Here is a 23,023-nt window from a genome sequence, read left to right on the forward strand (position 1 = left end):
ATTTTCTTCAATGAATTGATTAGTCCTTAGCACTTTGCTAAGTAGCATGTGCCACATGAGTGGGTGGGTGGGAGTGGGTGGGTGGGTGGGTGAGTGGGTGAGGAGGAGTGGGTGGAGGAGTGAGTGAGTGGAGGAGTGAGGAGTGAGTGAGGAGTGAGTGAGTGAGTGAGTGGAGTGAGTGAGTGAGTGAGTGAGGAGGAGGAGTGAGGAGTGAGAGAGGAGTGAGTGAGTGAGTGAGTGAGAGGAGTGAGTGAGTGAGGAGTGGTGAGTGAGTGAGTGAGTGAGTGAGTGAGTGAGTGAGTGAGTGAGTGAGTGAGTGAGTGAGTGAGTGAGTGAGTGAGTGAGAGTGAGTGATATTCCAGCAGTGAGTATCATGGTGGGGACACCAGAAATGGGCTTCACACACTGCACCCAGGGTCTTCGGTGTGTTGTGCGAATCCTTTAACCACATGGCCAACCCACCACTCCACTACATAAGTGAGACTGTAAATGCGTCACCACTTAATCATAATAATAATCTACAACAATAACCTGTAACATATCTGATGACTTGACCATGTTAATAACATATATACATTGTATCATTTCATATTACATATTGTTGACAATTCAACCAAAACAAAGTGTTCAAATTACATGTATACAAACGTTACCATAGCAACTGTCAGTATAAAATACTCTGTATACACATACCAGCATGTCTGCAGACATCTTAGCAGCAGAACCAAAGTCAGCAAGTTTAATGTGACCTTTCTGGTCCAGTAAAATGTTTTCGGGTTTGATATCTCTGGAAATAAAACAATATTTAAAATGCATCCACAAAAGCAGATGAATAAATGTCATTTTCTGACTAAAACATGGCCGGTCAGGTGACCAAAATGGTGCCAAGGAGGCAAGGGAGGTAACTCGTGGGTGAGTGGTGATTTTACGTCCACTTTTTAGAAGGGAACTTCAAGGGATTTCAAGTGTTCCACTATCATTTGCAAAAAGAAGTAGACAAGCACTTAGCATGAGTCAGGATAAGGAAAAATAAAAGTGTATTTGTGTACTGACCATTGTCAAACTGAATCCAAAACCCTCAACTAAAAGCCTTTTCTAATATGCTTTACAGAGTTAACAGTTGCAAGCAGTTATATTGGTATCACAACTTAGATTTGACCAACATTAACACATACTTTCACCCTTTCAGTATTTGTTAATTTGTTTTAACACTGCACTTAGCGTTATTATACCTTTGTCATGTGTATGACAGTGGGCTGTTTACAATCCAGTGCAATCCAGTGAGTGACATCATGAACATCAAGTTCAACAGGGATATGATAACATGCAATCATACAAAGTTAAGAAGGTTGAGTACAGATCCATTTCTTTATAAGTCGCAACTAATGATCAGCAGTGTCTCACTGAGAACCATGTAGAACAATTCTGGCTTGGTATCCCTATTGCGTCCAAATGTAGATATGAGGGAATACCAGGGCTCGATATAAGAGATGTTAACCTACTTGCACCAGGTGCAACCCTAGATATCAACCTAGTTGCACCAGCCATTTAATTCCAGTTTCAACGTAGTGTGTTATAACATCAGAAGCTTTGCACATAAACACATTTTGTCATGTAAATGTATGAAACCACAGCAACATAGAGACACAGCGGATCCCTGTGTACAAGAGCTGTCATAGCCGAGACATGTCTATAAATAGCAATGTTTCTTTGCCATAGCTATTCAAAGTTTAAAAAAAAATGAGCTAACATATTCATGCTTATTATGTTAGATTTATTGTTGATTTATTGCACTTTGCAGTATTGGGTTGCACCAGTGCAAGCAACAAAGCACTAAATCGAGCCCTGAATATCATTATATGTTTTATATCAAAATCGTTCTGGCTTACCTGTGCACATAACCCATCTGATGAAGATCATTGATGGCAACTGACATCTCAGCCAGGTAGAAGCGAGCCATGTCCTCTTCAAATATGTCATCATGTCTGTCAACAAACAAGACTTGTTTATACCCTTTAATGGTGGGCAATAGGCAGGGTAACATCACCCTGTAATGTCTTTGGCTATGACATGAACATAATTGCACCAGCGACTTCCCCTCTCAGAGCCACTACTAGCCACCAATACAGGGAGGGTCTATTAGATTAGGACTATTGCTAGTGGCTACTACTGGTAATAGTCTAAGAGTGTCAGTGTTTCCGTTGTCTGGTATATACCAGACTTTGACCGTTACAAAGTTCCGTAATTTCAAAGGCTGTCGATCATCATGTCCAGCAAATTTTAAAATCAATTTTCTAATTACCTCTGTCAATTTTATTTCTCCTTGAAAAAGATTACGTTTTCACAATGACATTGAGGTGTTGTCAAATAAAAAATACAAACCCAGGCTAAAAAAAGCGGCATTGCGATACCCTATACATCTCTGATTGGTTGTTAGGGTGCAAGGTCTTGCGCACAATGAAAACCGTGATCACTTGACCGGTAAAATTTACAAATGACCGATATTTGAAATGCTTGCAGGTCACAATGTGACAATGACCTCCTATTGACCTCCATCAACAACCTGGGCAATGGACTGACCTTGAGAGTAGAGAAAGCAGGTCACCACCAGGATGGAAGTCCATGACGAGATAGAGACAGGAGTTGTCCTGGAAAGCGTAGTGGAGTCGTGTGATCCACTCGCTGGTCGCCAATGCCATGATGTCACGCTCCTCCTTATAGAAGGAAATCTGCGGGCATGCAACCACAATGTAGACATGATACTTGATAGTTTTCATACACACACTCCATATTAACAACACATTTCACAAACCAATGACAGAAAACACCTTGAACAAGTTTAATTAATTAACAATGCCTGTAGTTTCAATTCAATCTCACATTGATTTCATAGTCCAAAATTATCATCGCCAAAGACACATTTGCTAAACAATTTCAGTTTAAGCTTTGTTCCAATTCTTACATTGAACTGATGCTACAAACATGGAATATTTATCCTGTTATCTAAACTGTTTGACAACACACTTCTCATTTTAAACCAGGCAATAAACATAATAAAGTTGGAATCTTTTCACAAAAGATCTCTGCTTTTGGGAATACTGTTGAATAACAATGTGATCAATTATCTATCTGTATCATCATTTAAAATTCTAAGGCGAAACCTACCTCTGGTTGTGACAAGATGTCATTTTTCCTGAGAACTTTCATTGCATAAACTGTTTCCAGCTTCTTCTCCTTCACGACCTGCACTATCCCAAAATGGCCGCGGCCAATGATGTCTTTCACCTCGAAGTCAGAGGCTTTCAACATCAACTGGTGGGCTTCGTTCACAGCATCTTCATCTATAAGCACAAACAGACACATATCACACTTAATGGTTTTATGTTACTTTTAGAAAAAGTGTTGGTCATATCACAACAACTGTCACGGATAATTAAACGTGCCCACTATTTAAATCAGTTTGTCTCAATATTGTTGCTGAAGCTAAACCTTGTAGTCTACAGAGGTACAGGTAAGCTGCGTATCTGCATAAATGACACAAATATTTATGTAAAAACTCAATTCCTATTAGGTCTTTTGCGTACAAGTACGCTTGAATTTTTATAAATACTCAACAGATGTGATCTTACATGTGTACACACAAAAATGTCAACTCTTAGCTTGCGTATCGGTAGATAGATAAAATAACTGAGGTATATTGAGAGGTTCTATTTCAGCACATGAACTTGGCAACTTGCAGTCTTTCGTATCGTTTCTCATATGACAAATCAAATAAAAATAACAAACACTAACATTTAAACTTTATTATATTTTTACAATTAATGGAAAATGACAAAAAACCCAACTGAGTTTGAGAGAGGTGGGTACAATATATTTGGTTACTCAAAGGAAAATTAGGATACCCAATTGAGATGAACACAAGTGAGTACATAACTCAATGACCAAAAAAGTTATCTGTAGCTCTGAGTCTACTACTCGTCCTGAACCCGGCTAACAGCATCAGCATGATCAGTTTCTTCAATTTTTTTTATTGAATTATGGTATGACTACAAATTGAAATTCATAGACCAAACAGAATTTTACTAGACTCAAACTCTGGACTAGGGTCTACAGTGACAGACTGAGTCTATCCTGAGGGATGTTGGAGCAAGAATTAGCTCTGAAATGTCATGATAAATAAGAATAAAAAAGAAGTTGTTATCCATAAAACGTATCGTGTATTTATGTTTGTCCAACTTCTAAATGCCTTTCAAGAACTTTATCCTGACGGTTAATAAAATTTAACTCATTTTAGTGGTGTCCTTTTGTATTATTACTAATTATCTTACCTTCATGTAAAATGCTTAAATTTCATTGGTCAATGACGCTTTAACAAGTTTCCGTGTCACCCCTCCCAGGAGGGTGATAACTGGAAAAAATATTACCAGCTGCCACGGTAACCACAAAACTCTCCGCCGAGAAGCTGTATCGCTAACAATCGTATGACGTCATAATATGACGCATGCAGTGCAGGGAGTTCGAAAACCCTTCGATCAGCTGTTTTTGAGTTCACTTAGACATGTAATTTACCATGTGTAATCGTTTGCACACTCACCTTAAACATAATTAACCATTTTTATAGCAGTTTTAAGCTTGTGAGAATGTTTCACTGATTTTAAAAATCCAGTCGAGAGGCAGACACCATTTTGTTTGCATGTCATATAGTCAGTAGCGATATTCAAAAAAAAGACAAGCATACAACTTATAATGTGTTTATTACCACTATTCTTTATACTATCATTATTTTGCACTAGTATAAATTAAGGTCAAGTTGCATCAGTGCAACAACGATACCAAGGAGTGAGTGAGTTCAGTTTTACGCCGCTTTTACTTTTAGCAATATTCCAGCAATATCACTCCAGAAATGGGCTTAAAGAAGAATACGAGTGAATTGCAATAATTTGCTGGATGAAAGATAAAGTCATCAGAAACATATTCCCAAATTTTCAATTAAAAATTATGTATAATTATGTTTTAATCCTGAAAACAGTTTCTGTAAATCTCAGCTTCGGCCATTATGCATATTTCGCTGGAACCCACGTGACCTTTCCGCTGAGTGACGTGACGTCATATGTGCCTGGAGTCCGCCATATTGCCTAAGACCAAGCGCTACAGTAGTACAAATCATGTTTCTGTCGTTTTTTAAAATGGTACGATGGTGTATTGTGTTGCCTGGGGATGCACGGCATCATCGAACATGGGAAAGAGCCACCATTTGTTCCGTTTTCCAAGTGAAATGACAGATTTCGGCAGGAGAAATGCGCCGATCATTCCGAGACGGACGCATATGAATGAGACATGCACGCATGGGGTATGGAAATCCCCAAGCTAGGCTGAAGAAGGAAAAAGTACCCACGAGATTCATTAATTATACTCCATCATTCCCTGCAACAACTTACTGTCAGTGGTATTTTTAACATAAATTAAATCAAGTACGATTGCCCCCGCTACAAAATGCCCCAGCAAATTTGGTCAAATTGCCCCAGTGGGGTGGTCAAAATGCCCCAATTTATTTAAAATGAATAAATATAGGACATAAATGCATAGTTTTGTCAACTTTGATATTATGTTCTTCATATATAAGTATATACATAGTTATGAGTTTACTGATGAAACATTTATCAGAAATATTACTTCCTAATAACTTTTATATGAAGAACATAATATCATAATAAGTTGACAAAAACTATGCATTTACGGCATATATTCAATCATTATAAATAAATTTGAACAAATTAGAATGAATGACCAAATTTGCTGAGGCATTTTGTAGCTGGGGCAGTTCGACTGGTACACATGAGATATATATTATCAAAATCAGTAAGAGATTTCACATGAGCTTGAAAATGTTTCGCTATAACATTCTTTTTGGTTTGGAGCCCTAAATGATGCAGTCAACTCGAAACATTGCCGAATACAAGGGCAAATCATGAAGTACTTGTTGCTTTCATTGTTTTCCATTTTGTCCAATTACGCATGTTGGCATCAGACTCGCTATTTGTCAGTAGTGTGTGCCGTGAAAGTTGTTCTGTATTCTCATTGGCTGACAGGATGTCATTCTAAGGCTATGACCGAGTACCATAACTATTTCCATTACCAAACAATGGTGAAACATACGTTGTCCTGACTAGTATTTTATAATTCACCAGTTTTCGGGGAATAACTTATCTGCGTCGCGAATATTATCTCTGCTCGACCAGGCTGGGATTTTGTATCGAGACTTGATACGTTATTAAAGAGAACAAGGATCCTAATTTTTTTCAACAAAATAATTCCAGTGTAATCTTTGAAGCAGATCATTTTCATTTCCCTTGTCTGAAGCATAATTATTTTGTTTTTACATCCCAGACACCATACAGTCACCCATTTGACACAAAATGAACTGTAATCAAATTTTTTTGAAATAATTCTTAGTGACTGGTCATATATTTATAGGAGTGAGTTTGCTGGCTGGAACTGTATGACATTTAGCTGACAATTAGTAATCTTGTTAAATCATATGGTCTATTTTAAAATTTATTTTGACCTCATGCGGTGCCTCCGTTTCGCTTGATTCTTCTTCTTCATCTTCAGTGGAAGATTGTCTTGCAAGATGTAAAATCGGATTGTATTGATACGGTCTAACATCCATTTCAGAAATGACATCAGGAACATCTTTTACTGCTTCAGAATCCACAGACACTGTTAAGTTGTGAGGTAAAATCAAAGAGGAAGCCACCAGCAACAGGCATGACGTCAAGTCACGTGATACCCCCTCTGCTCATTAACTGTCGGGTGTTTCCGTAATAGGCGGAAATACGAGTACTTTTTTGTGTTTTTATTGCTATTTTACAATGTTTTTGTTCAATTTTAATCACGGAATGTGACTTTTAGAATATCCTTTACAATATATCAAAAGTTCTGTATTCATTCGTATTCTCCTTTAACACATTGTACCCATGTGGGAATCGAACCTGGGTCTTCGGTGTGACGAGCGAACGCTTTAAAGTTTAACCACTAGGCTACCCCACCACCCTACGATACCAAGGATGAAGCTTCACATACAGTCATGTCTGAACCCAAACAAACCATGTCCTGTGAGACCACTATGGCTTTAACATGATGAAAGTAACACCCAGCAATGAGGCTTTGGAGACACAATATACAGTGAGACCCCGGATACCCGGACCCCAGATATCCGAAAACCTCGCCTTCCGGTCAATTTTTAGAAAAAACAATCTCTTACGTTATAAAAGTGACTGTCTATAACGGATATTTGGTTTCCGTTTCCGGACGGTATATTTTACAAACCAACCGGGCAAATCAACACAAAATTGACTCACGTATCCGCACGAAGATGTTGATCTACCGCTGACCGTGTGAAGGGAAGCGCGACAGTCCCACGTGTTTTGACACGAGACATGGTCTGCTAATCCGGATTAATGACCGGTCAGCAAGGTATTGGTGGTGATTAGTAGGCCTAGCTGACACTGAGTTAACCATTGAGTTCAAACTGTTAAGTTGTTTATTCAATGTTTTGGAAGTGATTTCAACCCCGAAGCGTATGCTCGCTACAATGTACAATAAAGGCTTGATGATCATAAACATTTTGGATTTTCCTTGAGGTGTATGAAAACCAAAAATCCAGATATCCAGACATTCAATTATCCGGACGATTTACGTAAAAACAAATGTGTCCGGATATCCGAGGTCTCACTGTATACATATCTATTAGGGCTGGGCTGGGTAACCCGGGTACCCAGGAAGGGTGGGTAATGAGTTGGACCCAGGTACCCGTCACGTTACCCGAACCCGCTTTAATCATCTTACTAATAAATGAAGACTTAATTGAATGTGTTTATAATTATTATATATATTTACAACGAGATTGCTGTCTTATGTTTGAGATTGTGGAGTAAACTATCAACTGTCGACAACTAAGCATGTCACGTGTAACATAGGTTACAACTTACAAGTACGCCAAGTAGTTAATTGTTTACATGTAAAAGACTCAAGAACGCAGACGTCAGCCTCAAATAGAGTCTGAACAAACCACGAAGGTAGACCTATTGTTACCGATTAGGTAACTCGGTTTCAAAACATTTACCAAACTGTACAATGCATTACTTTGGCCAGTTATAACTTGAGGCATTTCAATCGATGGAACAGAGGACTATTCATCAATCAACGCAATACAAAAACGTGCTATGAGATTTTACCTAGGTCTAGGCTATTGAAGTCAAGGCTAATGAAGAAGTTATTGGTGACGTGGGATGGAACCCTGCAACTAAGTGTAAGACAAGATATATGCTTGATTCGTTACTGGAGAAGAATGATGAATATGGACCAAGAACGTATAGATAATAGAGCCCTATGTTATTAATTTGGAAAATAATCAAGCCCGGAACAGACACAAGCCTTGGCACTTAGCTTTTTACCAGCTAATGAGCACATTGGGAATTACCAAAGAAGCTCTTTTAAACAACATCATCACTGTAAGAGACTGTGAAGAACTATCGTTACAAGCTTTTATAAAACAAGGGAAAATTCATCACACCTGGAGAACGCAAAACTGGGATCAAGGAAAACAAACTCTGGCACTACAGAACACAGGCCCTCGATGTTTTGCAAGGATTAAAGATTTTAAAATATGTATTGTATTGTGAAGCATTTCAAGTTGGGGGGTCATCTCAAATTTTTAGAGAAAATCTTTAATCCTCGCATAGACATGAGGGCCTGTGCTACAGAATCCATAAATCAATATTCGATATTACAGAGGCCTATGTTTAAACAACTCAAAGTCTCACAGACGTGCCCTCGCTTTGTTCACGACAGGTACAGCGCCTCCGTGTATAGAAACCGGACGTTATGAAGGAATCGAACTTACAGATAGAAGGTGTTTACACAGCCCAAATCGAGTTGAATCGGAACAGCATTTTATTGAAATGTCCACTTTACGACAATTTAAGAGAAGACCTTTTAACATCAGATACGTTTTTCATGCCACGTTTTACCCTCTTATCGGAACCTGAGAAGTCATCACTCCTTTTAAGCTCCCAAGATTTTATAAACGTACGTGCCAAAAATGCTTTAAATCCTTTTAAGACACCGCCAAATTTTATATAAATAAGTTTAACATTTCATGTTAATATTTTAGTATATATTTTTTTAAGTTCAATTGTCATTTCATCTACTCATATGCTTCCAATATATTGCTCTGTGATATATAATTATCAACCGTCTCTCATAACTCCATTTATAATATTTACTGTATATTTTTATATGTATTATTATTTACTTTAATGTACATATGGTGAGACGTAAATAAGCCATCTGTCTGTCTGACTATTGTGATTGGATTATGAGTCCACGGGAGAGGGAGAGAGGTATTTACTTTGAAAACTTTATGATTACATTACATTGTTTACTTGTTAGTTTTATGGTATACACTTTTTATTTACACCTTTAATTGTATTTTGCCTGTAGATTGGAACGGCATTTGTTTGGAGCTCCTGGTTTGTTACGGAAGGATGTTTGTTGTTCAGATGTTTCCACATCGATTAGGTACTCCCTCCTGTCTGACGTAGCTGCACTGTGCACAAAGTGCATTTTGTCTTTGTGCCTGATGCAGTATTCAAAATATTCCCAGACGCCACTCTAAATCTCGGCCATACCTGATTTTATTGAAGGGGAATAACCCGCAATTTGTGTTATATATAATGGGTACCCGGGTAGGAAATTTGGACCCGTCCCAGCCCTAATATGTATGTCAAACATTAGAAGGATACTGTAGGTGTCTTGTATGAAACAATATTGAAATAAATGCCATGAAGTTGTTTAAGACTTCTGTCATTAACTAATTTGTAACCTGATCAACATGATCAAAATACATGATTTAACACACAAACAATTCCGTATTTTCGAAGTTGGTGGCATTAACATGAATACAACCGATGATAATGATTCTCATCTTCAATATGTTAGTCATGGACTTACATTTCTTGGTGAAGCCTGATATGTGTTTAATGCGAGCCAGGTTGTCATGGGTACACTCATCATACAGAGTGAGAAAACCATCCAGTAGACCCTCCTGGCTCAGAGGGAGCATCTCCTGTCCTTCAGCGTTGTCATGGTGATTAGCACAGATCTCATACAGGCTTTTTAGCCTGTCCTTTAAAGGATCCTCATTTGACATTTTGATTATATCTGGAAGTACAAAAGAGTAATTTAGACCATGATAACAAAATAAAAATGAATGAACCTTAAAACATGGAAAATAAAATCCCCCAAATTGCAGAGATTTTAAGAGTGTTAAGTGATTAAGTCTGCAGCAAGAATTAGTAAAAATTCCCAAATTGAGATAATAGATGTCCCAATTCAGGTCATCAGAAATGTTAACAAACGTTTTACAATGTGACTTTGTTTTACATAACTTTATTAATTAGAATTTTATAATATATCCATTCATAAGAAATATGAGAACCAATGCTAATTCTTCAGTTTGTCCATCATTGGTATTTTTGATAATGTCAAAGCTGACAAGTTAGCTAAAAAAATATGTCACTGGTTGTTTTGAAATTCATTATGGACTTTGTTACTTCAAAACAGTAATAGGAGTCAATTCAAATATGTTTTCATGAAATACAGTATTTTTCAGGTATTCTAAGATATGTTATGATGTAAATATACATTACTTGTGATGTACCATTTAATATTCTAAATCAGATTTGTTGGCATGGCAAGTAAAGACTATCATTTTAATGGCTAGAATGCACTTTACCAAGTAAAGACTATCATTTTAATGGCTAGAATGCACTTTACCGGGCGCAGCCCTCACTGCTCCCTTTATGATCCTTAGGTTTAGGGTTAGGCACCCTTTACGATCCTTAAGGTTAGGCACCCTTTACGATCCTTAGGGTTAGGGTTAGGGAACCCCAGCAGCACTAATTAATCTGAAAAAGTGCGCCCGGTAAAGTGCAGTACTCCCTCAGGATTATTTCGAGGGTTTAGGGTTAGGATTAACCCTGAACACATGCTTTCCCACTGAAATCTCATTCTCAGTATTATGAGTCAGCTGTTCATGTGGAATGTTACAACAAAGGGATTTCTGCGAGTAAGTAATGCCCGATGGATGCAAACGATGTGGTAACTCTGGTTATCTTTGTTAACATGTTACATTTGTTATGATCACTGACATAAATCAGTCGATGTGTTAATGCACGATCTGACGTGAGGACTGCAGTTTTGCAGCTGTTCAGCCTGTTGGATTCTCAGTAAGATTGTTCATCAAACTGGAGTGGTTTTCCGTGATGATCGCAGTGAGTGACTGCAGCCTGGTGGTTTGACAGAATGAAACACACAAATTAGAATAAAACTCACCAGTTAATCAGGAATAAAAACAATCCCTACGATGTATTTACAAACATTGTCTTTGAATGAACCGCGTATGCTTGGTGAAATCGTAATTTTGAAGTAGCAGCCAATCAAATAGCACCTCTTAGCGAGGGCGCCATCTATATAGAATTCAGCGTCAGTATAATATAGTTCGTGTGTGTGTAAACCTTAAACGAACACAGAAGGAATAAATACGCGAACTGTCGTATTTTGTGGCGGCTAAACTTTGTCTGTGTGTGAGATATTTCGCCTTAAATTTGACGATTTGACCCTTCGTCTGTGGTTCTAAGATCTATGGAAACATATGAGCGGTAGACTGAAAATATTAGGTGGGGTTGTAGCAAAGACGTGTACAAGCCAGATGTCTTTTATGCGTCTATGGTTTATGGTCTCTGAATAAATGAATGCAAAACACAAATGAAAACTTTTTAAAGAGAAAATAAGATATTGCATTCTCGGGTTGAACCAGGGAGACTCTATAAGGCCCTGTTGTAGAGTATCCCTGGTTGAACATAGCAAAGTAAATTGTTCGAAGGTTACAAAATAAAATGATTGGTGGGCTCCTTGAAATTACTTAACTCATTTGCTCGACGTGTCATATATTTTGACGTTTTTGTTGAGTAGTTCATGAAAGTGCTGGTTTAAGATTCCTTTTTACTTGTTTATGAAATGAGTTTCCTGTTGGATTCAAGACAATTATTGCAGTATGTCACTGTGTTCACATGAAGGCTTGCTTAGAAAACAGGAGCAGATGGGCTAGATCATGTTCGTTTAAAGACGACAACATGATTCAACAATGTTGAGTACAGAGTACTTTATGTGTTACACATGCGCAATTTCACCCGCTTGCCCATGCTTCCTGTTTGACTATCCATCATAAAGACAGCATGGTAAGTTTAAAGTATCTATAAATTGTGCATTATTTCTCTAATTGAGCGAAGACAGAATGGTATCATTTTAGTGTGCCATGTCTCTTCGTTCTAGGGTACATTCAGGAACCGATCGGTCTCCAAAATGTTCACGTTTTGATTTTATTTGCTGGGTATGGCGCCGGCAAGAATCAGCCATATGTCATATCGATGGTGTGTGTTTTCCTCACATTTTAACGTAAACTTACTAAATTCATTCTCATGCCCTCGTGCTTTTCTTATTAAGGTTACCCCAAACTTCCAATTTATTCAGTTTATATCATGACCAGCTGTTGTAAATTATGAACTTCAGGCGATAAACAATATATTAAACATATTAAATTTAGTAGATTATCAGAACACACACAGTGATGAAGCCTTACATATCATGGTTAAGCAGCTTCATTTTGCATTGGCATGATACAACGATTAGAACTGTAGGTTACATGATTAGGTTTATATAATATGAAATGTTTTAGTTAGCTTATGAGTGGCAAATAGTTAACAAGATGGTTATTTATAGAGGTGACCGAATGCCTGTTGCAACATAATTGATTGATAGGTGCAATCGTGTTTGAAATGATAAAGGGAGATTTGGCCAATACTACCAGAAAGAAGTGCCTGATTCTTTTATTTTACTACCTGGAATTCTAGTGCCATGACTGATAATGTGAAGTAAAATTGCAGAAACAAGTGGTGGATTTTGGTTTTGTTTTGTTTTTATAATGTTACTTCAAGTAGTATATATATCAGTGAATCGCGACAACCCAAATATTTGGTGGGAAATCCTTATTCCAATGAAAAGTTTGCAATGTGATGTATTTGCTGTTACAGAGGCCTATACTGCTTCAAGGACACGAGAGGTCCATAACACAACTGAAATACAGCCGAGAAGGAGACTTGATATTTTCATCAGCCAAGGATCAAGAGCCAAATGTTTGGTACTCATTGAATGGTGAAAGACTTGGCACCTTCCAGGGACACAATGGTGCAGTTTGGTGCATTGATGTTAACTGTATCCTTGGAACTGCTGAACTGAACATGTAGATTGCACTTAAAATTCTACAAAATTTGGAAAAAAATCATTTAAAGTCGGATATATATATATATAGACAAGTATATGGATTAAATACAATTTTGCCAAAAAGAGACAAGAAGAAATGTAATGCTAATAATTTGGAAATGTGGTATTGGAGGTATGTGAAATTTAGCGTCACTCTTGATGAGTGTCATATTATCTTTCTCAGAATCCATCATGATTTAGTTGACTACTAATCTTATGGCCAAACTACTAATTTTGATCCTTGAAACTACTATTTGCAACACTTTGTTTATGATTGTCTTCAACTAGGCTTAGGTAGTAATAGTCTAATAACGTATCTACTGAAAATCATGGTTATGTACAACTTCAGGCAAGAAGAATAAAAATGTTTTGGCACTGACTGAAGGTAGTAACATTGCTTTGATAGATAAAAGAAATTCTAATCATCACTGTCGCCATACTCTTAATCAAGGGGGTGGTGGGGTTACCTAGTAGATAAAGCGTTCACTTGTCATGATTTAAAGACCCGAGTTTGATAACCTGCATGGGAACAGTGTGTGAAGCCCATTTCTTGTGTGGATTTAATGGATTGGACCTGGTGTTTTCGTTGATGACATCATTGTACCCTGTCATTGCTCATGATGTCAGTCACTGGATCATCTGGTCCAGACTTCATCACCATTATGTACTCGAATAATGAGTGTGGTGTTACGGTTTAGAAATTACTGTGACAAAAAGTCTTGTGAGTGCCCTTTGAACCAGCAAAATAGAACACAGACAAGTCTATAATGTTTAATTATATATTGAATAAAAGCAATGCTTGTGATCCAGCGAGCTTGAGGTGTCAGGATTGAGCCCACCTGTGACCGGGCGTAAAAACCTTGGAGTTAACTTTGCGTGCAGACTCACTCAGTGTTGTCACAACCCCTAGTATACAGTACACAACCCTGTGCACTTAAAAGAACCCACGAATCTGTTGGTATATGACCAGATTGTGGCCACATGAATACGTGCAAACACCTAGTTGCAGGTACAGCTGTAAAGGGGTACCTTGTAAGGATGCGAAAGCCACATTAACTCGGTGTGCCTAGTGGCTGCAAGAGTTGTATGGTCCCCATGGAGTTGAGATTGATAATACGATGCGCCATTTGCGTTCGACATCCAATGATCAAGGAAAAATCAAAGCACCTTTGATCAACTGAGCTGGATATTGGCGCTGTACAAATGTTAGTATAATAATGGATTAGAATCCCAATACAGTACAATTGGAGCACAAATCTAATATATTGGGTCACAAATCTGAAATATAAACTCACCAAAGTCTTGATATTTCTGGTAAACAGATGCACGGATTGAAGATTGTTGACAGCTGTTGGGAGCTAGACGAGTGGTAGGAGATCAATGTAGACGACAGTGGTCTTGAAAGCATCAATGTCAGCAGACACAAGTAGTAGTCCCCCTACCTCTCAGCAACAATCCTTTTATATGCCTATTATACAGTTCAGGAGCAATCCAGCAAAATCTACGCCTCAACACAATGATTGAATAGTTTCTCAATCCTTTGCCAGAAGCATAACAAAGGGCAGGTAACTCTAATTTACTAAACAGGTGAAATTACACAGCCTAAGTTCAGATGCGAGTTCAAATTACACTTTTGTGACCCATAACAACCAAAAGCTAATTATTGTGACATTTTAATTAACAAAAACACATCCTTATACAGCAGCTTTAATTTAGGAGCTTAAACAAAACTACTTACAAAATATATTGGAGGTAGTCAGAGATGAAATGTTTGTTTACTATTTTAACCTAATATATTTATTGTTTTACTTAGTATCATAATTTGGACAAGTTGTCATTTTCTCCTTGGATATCCTTGTGAGATTTTGATGTAGAGTTTGAATGTCCTTGACCTCTGACCAGGGGACACCACCAAGGTGATGACAGGTGCTGCAGACAACACCTGCAGATTATGGGATTGTGAGACAGGTGAGTTATTTTCTTAAGAAAAGTAGAAAAATATGTCTATGGCTGTTACAATACTTTCATAAAACATATTTTAACATGGTAATAATTTTAAACTTATCCTATCTCACGACTTGCACCTCTCTCTCTTGCTTCGACTTTTAGTGGAACGACTGTAAACCTTTTTCCATAGGCCTCCTTGTCCATTCACCTGTGCACTCCATGCTGCTCTCCTTAATTAGCTTCCTAGTTCCTAATAATGCTTGCAGCATGCTCCACTAATTGCCCACGTGACTACCTTGAATGATCATTCTCTTTCTTGTGGCACGGCTCTGTGGACATGCTGTATATTAGGGATATTATTTCACCCTAACATCATGGGGAAAACTTTATAAACAGTCAAGGAAAAGGAAAGTTTGTGCTCAATGCAAGACGAATTATTCGACCCTCGACCCTCACTCGTCTTGCAGTGACTGTATTGGACAATGTAACTGGAACAAACAATGTGGCAAGTGTAATTCACTAAAAGATGAGGATTTTGCCCACGGAGAATCGCCGATAGGGACAGGATATCAACAGAATCTGATCCCACTCCCGCCAAGTGTATCAAGTTACAGCGACAGAAAATCGTACCTTCACGCAAGAGAGCGACATCTGTGGTTCAAGAGGATTTTATGGACGCTTCATCAGATTCTTACTTATCTTAGGACGTTCAGCACCTATTACGTACGCATCAATCACCTCCTTCCATAGCGTCAGATCAATCGCGGGTGGTTGTGATCGATAATTCTTCGTTGCCTGTCCCATCTACACTACCAGGGGACCTTAGATCGACACTATCATCATCCAGATCATCGGTACATATCCCCTCGACTGTCTCAGTTTGTTTGGAGCCTGGCCAACCCCGTTCAACCAGCCAACTGTCTCCCCACAGTTCATTGAACCGGATGGAGCTGGCTACAACAGCGTCGCCGGGGGACGTTCATCATGAATCAACACTTCAGGTTTCGTCACCTAATCGCCGATCCAGATCACCACATCATTCTATATCACCACAATGATCTAGATCACCTTCACGATCCAGATCACCATCACAAGCCCAATCGAGATCACCGGATCGATCCAGATCACAGTCACGATCCAGAACACAACTACTATCCACATCATCGGACCTATCAAGATCACCTAATCGATCCAGATCACCGAATGGATCCAGATCACAACTTCGAATCAGATCACCGGACCGATCTAGGTCACCTAACCGATCCAGATCACAACATCGAAGTAGATCACCGAACCGATCCAGATCACAACATCAAGCCAGATCACCTATTCGTCGATGCATCCCTCATGGGTTGGGGAGCTCACTTCCTCGACCACCAAGTGGCCGGGCTGTGGTCATCCGACGAACGGGTGCTTCATATAAACGAGCTGGAATTCAAGGCGGTAATTCAAGCCATCTCACATTGGGCAACAGAGCTTCAATCAACCAGTCTGTTGATCCAATCAGACAATTCGACAGTGGTTTGGTATATAAATCATCTTGGCTCGACAGAATCGGCGAATCTGCTACAATGGGCGATAAGGTTCTTCCATCTCATCGACTCACTCAACATCGTAGCCAGAACCAGACACATTCCTGGAGTAAAAAATGTGATCGCCGATGCCTTGTCCCGATCCAACCGACAGAGTGGAAGTTACTGCCCCAGATCTTTCAGTCGATGATCTACCCGTTATCACGGCCTCAGATAGATCTGTTCGCCACAAGGTTCAACAACCAACCTCCAAAGTTCGTATCACCAGTCCCAGACTCCTTGGCGTGGGACCTCTAGGCGTTGGCAATATCATGGGAGGGTCTCAATGCCTACGCGTTCCCCCCTCCAGCTCTGCTACCAAAAGTAATACAGGAACTATTGGCCACCATCAACATACTACTGATTTTGGTTGCACCCTTCTGGCCAGCGAGAAGTTGGTTCGTCAACCTAAGAAGCCTGACAGAGCCAAACCCAGTACCGCTTCCCAACCGGACGACCTACTTCTTCACCCTGTGATTAACAGGATCAGGTGGCCCAGACTCAAATATTTACAGACCCTGGCACATAGCTGGAGTATTGCTGAATGCGGTGTTAAACAACAAACCAACCAACCAATTTCATATTTGCACTTCCTCGGTATGCATTTTCACAGGTTCAGCATACTTACTTAACACATGTTTATGAAAAATGTAATCAAATTATATTAATATGTGTCAAATGTAAATCTCTGCTGAAACAGTTGTATTGTTGGTGTGTTACAGGCAAGACATTGAACATTCTGGATTCACGCACAGCTGTCCGGTCATGTGGTTTCTCGTACAGCGGGAACCTCCTCATGTACACCACAGACAAGACCATGGGATTACCCTGTGAGATAGATATCTTTGACATCAATGATTGTAAGTACAACAGTCTGAGTGATTTCTGAAATTTTCCTTGATACATTCATGTGATATGCATGGATGTTAGGGGTCCTTGTCATTGCCTATTGTTTCCATTAAATAATTTGCTCTATCATCTAATGGAGGGTGTTATTGGTGCAGTAAAGCAATCTGATAAAATTGGTATCCAAATCTGATAACTATGCAAATTACGTCAATCCATGAACTACTTTCACAAAACTCCATACACGCCATGCGAATCCTAAAACGTTAACATTTCATTGATGACGTCATCGCCAGTTTACATTGCTTTTACCTCAACATTTTTTTAACATGTATTTCAAACACCTGAGTCAATATTCCGTTGGATGAAAATATCCAACTAGTTTGAGTGTAATATAGACAAACTTTATGGATAACAACATCTTTGATCATACATCTTTATATATTGTACATAACAATAAATTTCTGTTCTAAGATTTGACCGATAGCATCACTCAATAATGGATGCACCATCTGGATAGCAAACAAACAACTACTCATAGACTTTCTCTAATCTTCGTTATTAGTTGTGTGTAACCGTGGTAACCCAGATTTTACAAACATTTCAGCCTCCAATGAACCAGTGATGGTGATACCAATCGATGGGTCAAAGATCACGTCGGCCATCTGGGGGCCATACGAGGAATGCATCATCACTGGCCATGAGAATGGAGAAATATGTCAGTACGACCTGAAGGTAAGACAACACTGTTCTAGTGGTAGCCTTGTTGTTAAAACATTACCCTATGATGCTGAAGCTTTGGGTTACAATAACTTGGTGTATTGACTGCCCTGTGGTCAAGTGGATGGAGTGTCTGTTCAGATAGCAGGTGATCGATGGTTTGATCCTGGTTTGATATTAGTGTTTTGTGAGTTTATATTCTACTGAAATGCTCTACACAATGGGGAGCTCATGTTTTGGACAAATTTCCAACCCTGTGAACTCTTTGTCAATCTACTACTGCTAAATATTTCATTTTAACAAGTTTATTTAGGACAAATATCAGTGTTCAAAATGAGAAACTATAATGCCCGCATATGGCACCAGTAAATTGCCTGTTTCAATACTTCCACATAAATGTTCAGTTTCTGTAGCTAGTATGTAGTCACTATATGGCTGAAACAATGCTGATGCAGTGCTGAAGTTAAACTCACTTGCTTGTCCATAAGCTGACAGTTTATACAATCGTAAACATTCAAATTATGATAACAGATGTTTGCAAGTCTACTTGCTGTTGGGAAACATTACTTCAACAAAACTAGCTAGATATTAGGCTTGAGGCATGGTCAAGGCTAGATATTTGGCATGGTCATGGTCAAGGCTAGATATTTGGCATGGCCAAGGCTAGATATTAGGCATGGTCATGGTCAAGGCTAGATATTTGGCATGGTCAGGGCTAGATATTAGGCATGGTCATGGTCAAGGCTAGATATTTGGCATGGTCATGGTTAGGGCTAGATATTAGGCATGGTCATGGTCAAGGCTAGATATTAGGCATGGGATGGGCACAAAAAATGGCAATGAAGCAAATCTTTGTTTGCCCTGCTGTGTGTGAGAGATATTTTATGACTTTTCACAGACCGGCGAAAAGGTGAACTCTGTCAAGGAACACACGAAGAACATCAACGATATTCAGTTATCAAAAGACGGGTCTATGTTCATCACAGCTTCAAAAGACACATCGTCCAAGGTGAGAGAGTACCATTTTCTCACATCTGTGAAAGGCATTTAGACATTGGATATCTGACGTAGGATTAAATAATAGGGTTGATCCACATTGTTAATATTGTTCTGCTTGGGGAGGATTAGTCTCAGGACTGTAATGTTCACTACTTCCAGATCTTGATGACAAATGTGACTTGTGCATGTTTTAAAAGTTATCCTTCTATGTAATTTTCTAAAGAACTTATTACAGTGAATACTGGGCGGTGGGGTAACCGTGTGGTTAAAGCATTCGCTCGTCACGCCGAAGACCCTGGTTCGATTCCCCACATGGGTACAATGTGTGAAGCCCATTTCTGGTGTCCCCTGCCGTGATATTACTGGAATATTGCTAAAAGCGGTGTTAAACCAAACTCACTCGCTCACTACTGGTGACACCATCACCAGTTGATTGCTTGGAATGTGGATATGCATCAGCTTGTCCTGCCTAAAAGCAGGTTTGATTCCCTATATAGGTACAATATCTGAAGCCATTCTTGGAGTCTTGAGAGTATTTATCCTATCTTTGTTATCTGTGTGTGAGCTGTGATTGATTCCGTTTCATCCAATTCCTGTATATTCTTCTGCAGCTGTTTGACACGAAGACGTTTGACTTCTTGAAGAGCTACAAGACCGAGCGACCTGTGAACTCCGCCTCCCTCTCACCTATCTATGAACATGTGAGTGTTGTTGACCACATGTGTCCTAAGGATTGTTCACCCAATTCCTATGTAGGAGTAAATTAAAAAAGGATTATTACTTTGTAAAGAGTCTGGTCCACGATAGAATACAAACCTCCACGGGACCACCAATCTTTGTTTATTCAGGGCACCATATTTCCATTGTTCTGTTGGATACTACCCATGGTGATTCTCGCTTACTAAAAAAAGTTTCCCGGCAACCAATTCTGGATAATAGATTGGGTCATCGTGCTCAGCATCTATATTATCAGATCTGTCTGTGTGGATCAGTGTTTATGAGGTCAACCACTGATATTTGTCATAAAGCTGGAGTGTGCAACAAAAGTTGAAAACAAACACGGTGACCAGACTTAAATTATTTACACACTGTTGCCATATACCTAGAATATGTTTGTGTGCTGCATTAAAGACGTAAAACAAATGAAAGGAAGCTGTGATGGTGAATACCACAGTGTTAATCACAATAGAATGTCGTGCTCTGGACAAGCAAGGAAATAGATTGGCAAAAATATGGACAGGCTTATTTCTTCCTCAAACTGTTGTTTAGAGATCATACCTTCCATAAAAAAAAATATTGCATTGAAACCCTTAGTGGTAGCTATGAATATGTTTTGATTATATTTGAATCCTTGTCAACAACCAGGTGTAATCGATGTCCTTTTAAGTGATTTCTCCCTGGTACTGTACTTGTTGTTACCGCTGTTTTATGGCATTACGAGCATAAAACAAGAGCAGGTTGGCTCTGTGTCAGTATACTGTGTCAGAGTGGGATAACTATGTTAAACAACAGCATGGGATTTAGTAGGGCAAGTCTATAAACACTTACATGTACATGGATGTGTAAGTTCAGCATCTTGAAGACAACATCAACACTATTCTACCTCACCTTCATGTGCTAGTAATTCAAGGGATACTGATTAAAGTTTTGTATGGAAACAGTTTATCTTCAGTAGAGGTCAATTCCAAGTTAAATGAACACTTAGGCTACATGGGCAGGGAAATTCCTGTACATTGTACTAACAGTGTTTGTATTTTGTCTCTGATTCAGGTGGTGTTAGGTGGTGGTCAGGAGGCCATGGACGTCACAACCACGTCAACAAGGATTGGAAAGTTTGATGCTAGGTTCTTCCACATGATCTTTGAGGAGGAGTTTGGCAGGGTCAAGGGTCACTTTGGTCCCATCAACAGTTGTTCATTTCATCCTGATGGCAAAAGGTGAGTTGTGCTTTGTGTTCTTTACCCCGATCAGGAGTTTGCATTTGCATTTTGTATGAGCAGATTGCTGGTTCTATGTGCACTTCATAAGAGCAGATTAAAGTAGTTAACCAGAGTAGGTCCTTGGTAGGGGTGGGTATTGCAGAGAAGTTTCATATTGCGATATATTGCCATGCAAAAGCGTCAACAAGATATTGCGATATGTATTGCAATATATTGCAAGAAGGGTTTTTTTTAACAAAAAAAACTACTTATAATCGAGTTAATGCTTCATTTATAAAGCAAAAACACAACAAAATCACTATGCTTGATTAAGATTTAATAAAAACTTTTAATCATGACAAAAACAAATGTAAATAATATTTGGCACAAATAAAAAAAGGAAAGGAAAAACTTAAAAAACGGAAATATCCGAAGATTTCCGAGTGTTACGAAGTTTTCCGAATGCATGTCAAAATACCGGTTTTCGATCAGCGTATCGCAATACGTATCGTTTTCATGTCTGAACCGGTAAACCGGTTATATTGCGCAGCACTAGTCCTTGGTGTTCTATGGTGTTCATAAGTGCACACTGACTTACCACTAACCAGCATAAAGGAAAACCAAGTTGTAGGATAGTCAACTTCTTTATTGCAATGGGTGCGACGTTTCGGGGTAGGTGTAGGTACTAACATCACTTGCTTGATAGCCGTGTTAGTACCCACTGATTTTTATGAAATCATTTCCATTATATTTAACTTGGTTTTGATTAGGTTCAAAGGCAGCGCTAAGTAAACTTACAATGACCATTGCAATAAAGAAAGTACTATCCATAACATTCATAAACTTGGTTTTCCTTCATCTACACAACTTCTAAAATGCCTCTCAAAGAAACTAACCAGCATAGTTTCCTTGTATCCGACGGCCTTCATAGGTGCAGATTAATGTTAGCTGTACTGTCCTCTATGGGTTTGTTTGGTTCTTGCTGGATACCTTTCAGGATGTCTGATGTAGCAGAAATTCGTGACAGTGACAGAAATACCACAATAGTGCTGATAATCTGTCGATACTACAACAGTGCTGAAATCTCTATGCATCCAACAACACAATCAGTCAATGCCAAGATAGTGCTTGGATCAATGAATGCCACAATTGTGCTTTGTGGAACCAGACACTGGCATTTGTTACAAACTTTGACCACTGTATCAAACACATATCAGTCCGAATAAGCCCCGAGTACATACTATGATAGTGTTTGGTTTGTTATAAACATGGGTGAAAGGGTTAACATTATGAATTTAACTGCCCCCGGTAGTCTGGTGATAATTATTTGTAATGTGTTGTCAACTGACTTATGGTCTTTTTTGTGTTTCAGCTACACAAGTGGAGGAGAAGATGGCTATCTCAGAGTACACTTTTTTGATCAATCTTACTTCGACTTTAAATTTGAATATTAACTTATGTCTGTATATTTCCGTTTCCTATGTAAAAAGCCATCAGTCAAGTTAAAATATATGAATCTGGGTTGAGTTGTGTTGTTTTAAGAATTTTAAGAAATTTGCATATGGTACAGTGGAACCAAACTCCAAAAAGAATTGGTTTAAGCAACATTGAGAGATTATTGATAGTTTTGTCTGTGGT

The 23,023-nt window shown here is 38.8% G+C and overlaps 2 protein-coding genes across 2 annotated transcripts in view; one reads left to right on the top strand and one right to left on the bottom strand.

Annotated features, from left to right (window-relative positions):
* Window positions 1–11,485, bottom strand: part of LOC124286589 (citron Rho-interacting kinase-like) — a 52,445-nt gene extending 40,960 nt beyond the window's left edge. The window contains 6 exon segments of the mRNA XM_046722963.1: window positions 694–787; window positions 1,890–1,985; window positions 2,581–2,729; window positions 3,166–3,341; window positions 10,015–10,224; window positions 11,398–11,485. Of these exon segments, the coding sequence (XP_046578919.1) occupies window positions 694–787; window positions 1,890–1,985; window positions 2,581–2,729; window positions 3,166–3,341; window positions 10,015–10,213 (714 nt within the window). The 5' untranslated portion in view covers window positions 10,214–10,224; window positions 11,398–11,485.
* Window positions 11,486–12,176: 691 nt separating this feature from the next.
* On the top strand, window positions 12,177–22,905 carry LOC124286595 (eukaryotic translation initiation factor 3 subunit I-like). Its single transcript, XM_046722968.1, has 9 exons — window positions 12,177–12,302; window positions 13,155–13,335; window positions 15,286–15,351; window positions 17,624–17,761; window positions 18,355–18,482; window positions 19,366–19,476; window positions 20,078–20,167; window positions 21,237–21,403; window positions 22,758–22,905. The coding sequence occupies exons 1-9, from the start codon at window positions 12,300–12,302 to the stop codon at window positions 22,837–22,839; spliced, it is 966 nt and encodes a 321-aa protein (XP_046578924.1). The 5' UTR covers window positions 12,177–12,299; the 3' UTR covers window positions 22,840–22,905.
* Window positions 22,906–23,023: the final 118 nt, after the last annotated feature.

Source organism: Haliotis rubra, unplaced genomic scaffold, assembly GCF_003918875.1.
Source record: "Haliotis rubra isolate DU_JTF1 unplaced genomic scaffold, ASM391887v1 Scf387, whole genome shotgun sequence".
Taxonomy (NCBI): domain Eukaryota; kingdom Metazoa; phylum Mollusca; class Gastropoda; order Lepetellida; family Haliotidae; genus Haliotis; species Haliotis rubra.